Source organism: Microtus ochrogaster, chromosome 8, assembly GCF_000317375.1.
Source record: "Microtus ochrogaster isolate Prairie Vole_2 chromosome 8, MicOch1.0, whole genome shotgun sequence".
In the NCBI taxonomy this organism is placed as follows: domain Eukaryota; kingdom Metazoa; phylum Chordata; class Mammalia; order Rodentia; family Cricetidae; genus Microtus; species Microtus ochrogaster.
Window position 1 is genome coordinate 20,696,442 of NC_022015.1, and position 5,329 is coordinate 20,701,770.

General features: G+C 46.9%; 1 protein-coding gene across 1 annotated transcript in view; it reads left to right on the forward strand.

The window, feature by feature from the left end:
• The first annotated feature begins 2,683 nt into the window (after positions 1 to 2,683).
• Positions 2,684 to 5,329, forward strand: part of Kat8 (lysine acetyltransferase 8) — a 13,323-nt gene continuing 10,677 nt past the window's right edge. The window contains exons 1-3 of the mRNA XM_005351325.3: positions 2,684 to 2,915; positions 4,513 to 4,587; positions 4,663 to 4,838. Coding sequence (XP_005351382.1) covers positions 2,705 to 2,915; positions 4,513 to 4,587; positions 4,663 to 4,838 — 462 coding nt within the window. The 5' untranslated portion in view covers positions 2,684 to 2,704. The remainder of the gene's footprint in view (positions 2,916 to 4,512; positions 4,588 to 4,662; positions 4,839 to 5,329) is intronic.

A 5,329-nucleotide genomic window follows, 5' to 3' on the forward strand; every position in this document is an offset into this window, starting at 1 on the left:
CCTGCCTCTGCCTCCCGAGTGCTGGGATTAAAGGCATGCGCCACCATTGCCCGGCTTTTTCTTTTTCTTTTTTTTTTTTTCTTTTTTCTCTTTTTGAGTCAGGGACTCACTTAGCTCAGGCCAGCCCCAAGCACATTTATGTAGCTGAGGCTGATTTTTTTTGGAATCTTATTCTTATGAATGACTGATCTTGGCTTGGCCTGTTTCTGGCTAGCTTTTCTAACGTAAATATCACGTTTCTCTTTAACTACATTTTGCCTCTGAGCTTTTTACCTTCCTTTATTCTATATATCTTTCCTACTTTGTGGCCAGCTGGGTGGCTGGCCCCTGGTGTTTTCCTCCCTTTTTCTCTCTCCTCCCTCGTCTCTTTTTTTCCTTCCGTTTATTCTCTCTACCCACCAGCCCCACCTATGCTTTCTCCTGCCTAGCTATTGGCTGTTCAGCTCTTTATTAGACCAATCAGGCGTTTTAGATTGGCAAAATAAAACTTTACAGAGTTAAACAAATGCCACATAAAAGAAAACACATCTTTGCATCATTAGACAAATATTCCACAGCATAAACAAATGTAACACATCTTTTTTTTTTAAAGGTTTATTTATTTATTGTGTATACAACATTCTGCCTCCATGTATGCCCGCACGCCAGAGGAGGCCGCCAAATCTCAGTACAGATGGTTGTGAGCCACCATGTGGTTGCTGGGAATTGAACTCAGGACCTCTGGAAGAGCAGCCAGTACTCTTAACCTCTAAGCCATCTCTCCAGCCCCGAATGTAACACATCTTAAACTAATATTCCACGACAGGGTTGGAATGGGAGAAGGTATCTTTGGCTTGTCTGTCTTAGGATGTCAGATACCTGGCACTGTCTATCCTGACCAGCAGCAAAACAACCAGTCTTTCCTAGTGCCTTCTCCCGTCTCTCCTATGTGTCTGCCTGTGGGTGTATGCATGTTACTGCGGTGCCTATGGAGTCAGAGAAAGTGTAGGCTCCCCTGAGAGCTAGAGTTCCAGGTGGTATTTAGCTGCCTGATGTGGAAATGAGCAGTACATGCTCCTAATTGATGAGCCATCTCTCCAAATCCTCCTCCCCACAAAAAAGATTTTATTCCCCATGCCATGTCTCATAGAGACCCAGTGGCCAAATACTTCTTTTTTATTTTTTTGGATTTTTTTGTTTTTTCGAGACAAGGTTTCTCTGTAGCTTTGGAGCCTGTCCTGGAACTAGCTCTTGTAGACCAGGCTGGTCTCGAACTCACAGAGATCCGCCTGCCTCTGCCTCCCAAGTGCTGGGATTAAAGGCATGCGCCACCACCACCCAGTTGGATTTTTTTTTTAAAGACAGGGTTTCTCTGTTTAACAGTCCTGGCTGAACTGGACCTCACTCTGTAGACCATGCTGGCCTCAAACTCACAGAAATCCGCCTGCCTCTGCCTTCCAAGTGCTGGGATTAAGGGCATGCGCCATGACAGCTCAGTGAGATATTTATTGGGACATAGTTTCTGGATCCCGACCTCAAGGTGCATCTCTTATAACAACTGTTGGTGAAGACCGATAACCAAATTATGAGTCAGAGACCTTTCAGAGAATGTCTAAACAAGAGGCTTACGAAGTTCCTCCTCTGCCCCCTCGCACTGTGCTATGAGCTGTTGGAGAAGTTCGCAGCAGTGCTGGGCATACTCACTCACCATGCTGTGGGAGCCAGTTCGTCCAAACAACTGGGTGAGAAAAGGATCTTTATTCCAGTTAGCCAGCTGGTGAGAAGTTGTTTAACTTGAATGTGGTCATATGGTTTAGATAACCTATGACTTGACCATATGTACATGTGGTTTAATCTTCACTGAACCTGTGAATTTGGGGCACTTCTCAGAAAAGGGCCACTACTCAAGATTCCTCAGCCACTGCCAAAATAGCTCTTTACTGCATCTGCCCAGCCCCTCACCCCTCTTTTTAAGAGGTCCATTCTGGCTGGAGATGTAGTTCAGTAGCAATGCTTGCCTAGCATTGATGAAACCTTAGGGTACAATCCGTACCAGTGCATAAACCTGGTGTGGTAACATACATCCTAACCTAAATATTTGGAAGGATATGAAAAGAGACCTCAAGCGACATTACAGGTTTGAGCCCTGTTGGAACTAATGTGATTCTTTGAAAAAAAAAAAGTTTATTCTCTGAAGGTAGTTTATTTGGCATACTCGTTCTTTCCCTGTTTCAACAGTTTTTACTCCCATTGTAAATGAGAGGCAGGTGGATCTCTGTGAGTTCAAGGCCAGCCTGGTCTACAAGACAGAGAGGACTACACAAAGAAACTGTCTCAAAAACACAAACCAAAAGCAAAAAAATAAACAAACTCAACAAAATTTAGATTGAGTCCGGGCGTGAAGGCGCACGTCTTTAAACTCAGCACTCGAGTAGACAGTAGAATTCACAAGTAGACTTGTGAATTCAAGGCTGGCCTGGTCTATATACGGGTTTCAAGTCAGTCAGGACTATAAAATGAAAACGACTCAAAAAAATAAAGAAAAAAAATCAGATTAGACGGGCTCTAGATTGTAACTACCGATAGCTTCACGGGGTACCCACGACGAAACAAAAGCCACATTACAATCTCCAACTCTGAGACTCCGCCCCCCGCCCCCTCCTGCGCTGACCCGGAACTAAAAAGCTCCCGTCTCGCCAGTCCCAGCATCACTTCCGGTACCGCAATGGCGGCACAGGGAGCAACAGCTGCGGTTGCTGCAACGACTTCGGGAATTGTGGGGGAGGGCGAGTCCGGGCCCGGGGAAAATGCAGCAGTCGAGGGGCCTGCGCGGTCCCCGGGCCGCGTCTCTCCGCCGATCCCGGCGCGTGGCGAGCCAGAAGTCACCGTGGAAATCGGAGAAACGTACCTGTGCCGGCGGCCCGATAGCACCTGGCGTGAGGGCGGGGTCCAAGGCCTAGAGGCGGGGTCTGGGGATGGGCGGGGCTTACGGATGGGTGCGCCGTAGGGCGGGGTTTGGGGGATGGGCGTCCCGGGGTGAGGGTGGTTACTCAGGTAAGGCTCCTGATGCTGTAATCAGGGATCACGCTTTCTCACGTAAAGCCACCAGCGAGGTGAGCACGTTTTAAGCCTGCGAGCACTCACTCTTGCCTGATTTCGAACTTCTTTTTTCTCGCTCTGTTCCTTCACTGGCTTGCTTGTTTGTTTTGTTTTTGTCTGTCTTTACATTTCTCTGGTCCTCTAGGTCGCCAGCAAAGAGGATGCCCAGTTCATAAAAACACGTTTCCCCTTTACTTAGGTTTCTTTTTCTTCCCTTTTCAAAATAAACCCCAAGCTAAGATGGTTCAGCAGGTAAAGGTGTTCGCCACCAATTGTGACCCATCTGAGTTCTATTCCCGGGACCCATATAGTGGAAGGAGACAGTGATCTCACTGGTCTTCAGGTTGAGGCTCTTTTCCACTCCCCCCAATCAGATAAATAAATGTAGTTTTAAAACTAGAATAAAGTGGGGCATGGTAGGCACACCTTTAATCCCAGTGCTGGGAAGGCGTATCTGTGAGTTCGAGGGCAGCCTGGCTTGCATAGTGAGTTCCAGGAGATCCAGGACCCTATTTCAAAAACAAAACAAAACTTCTTAAAGTAACACTTACATGTCTGAGAACTCTGCAGTTTCTTGAGACAGGGTTTCTCTGTGTAGCCTTGGCTGTCCTGGAACTTGCTTTGTAGACCAGGCTGGCCTCGAACTCACAGAGCTCCACTTGCCTCTGCCTCCCAAGTGGCCAGCTGATCTCCCTGGTTTTTAGGCACTCCTAGTGAAGGCCATTGGCTCTCCGAAGACTGCCTTCATAAACCTTTGGTCGCTGGTGCTTTCTTCTTGGAATGTGTTAACCTTTCTCGCGTTTGCACTTAACTCATCTCTTTATCTCCCGTGGTGACCCCATTCTTGACCCCTCAGGCAAGGTTATTGCTTGTATGTTCTGTGATAGTTTTTTTTTTCATGCGCAGCCATAATATATGAAACATGTTAAACTTGTCTGCTTTCCTCTGTTCAATGGGAACCTGCTAGAGAGCAAGTGCATGTGTGACTCATTATTGTATCTGCCTTCTGTGTCCAGCAATAGCATCATAGAAGACCAGACTAACGCTAGTTTCTAGACAGATCTGCTAGGTATCCGCCACTATACCAAACATTTTAAGCCATTCTTTTACCCTTCTAAGTAAGCACTATTCTTACTTTCCAGATAAAGAAACTAAGGTTCAGAAAGTCAATATAATGTGGTCATACCTTCATTTGGGAAATGTGAAGGAAGCCAGCTCCCATGTCCCCCAATAAGTGAGTGACTACAATGAGCACTGACCTTGGAGTCAAACACACTTAAATACCAGGTTTTCTCGGTTTGCCTCACCCTCCTCCCCAGAAACCAAAGTCCTGACCCAGCCCACCTTATAGTTAGTGTAAGTGCTCTAGCAGACGTGGACGGATGAGTCTGGACATTATCCCTCAGTGCATCAGATCCCATTTTTTCTTTCCAGATTCAGCAGAAGTGATCCAGTCTAGAGTGAATGACCAGGAGGGCCGAGAAGAATTCTATGTACACTATGTGGGCTGTGAGTGTTTGGGGCCACTGGGCCTGGGTGGAAGGAAGAGGTAGCAGGTCAGTCCCTCATGGTCCATCTTAACAGTTAACAGGCGACTGGACGAGTGGGTGGACAAGAACCGACTGGCACTGACCAAGACAGTGAAGGATGCCGTGCAAAAGAACTCTGAGAAATACCTGAGCGAGCTGGCGGAGCAGCCTGAGCGCAAGATCACGCGAAACCAAAAACGAAAGCACGATGAGATCAACCACGTGCAGAAGGTCCTGGCCCTTTCCCTCCTCTAGGGCCCTGTAACAAAACCATAGCTCCTCCCACTTGAGGTCTTGTAATGTGCCAGGGATTTTATCATTTATTCTTCATTTGTAAAACACCTCAGCATATAGAGAGAAGAGACTTGCCGTCTCACAGGAGGAAATAGTACAGTTAGGACTTGAAGTCCAGAGGAAAGGAAAACAAAACAAAATGACGTCGGTAACTTGGTTTTCCAGCACCATGCTGAGTGCTGTAAAAATTCATCAGATCCTCCCCAGTAGTCCATCACCACAGGGAAAATTTGTTCTTTTTGTACATGAGGAAGTAGGCTCAGAGAAGTTCATGTGTCATAATTAGACAGCTGGTTAAAAGGTAGGCAGGAGTTAGGCAACCCATTAGTTAGTGGTCTGTGAGCCGCAGTACTAGGTTAGACAGACTTCCTTCCCTCCTGTCACCCATTAGTTAGAGGTCTGTGAGCCGCAGTACTAGGTTAGACAGA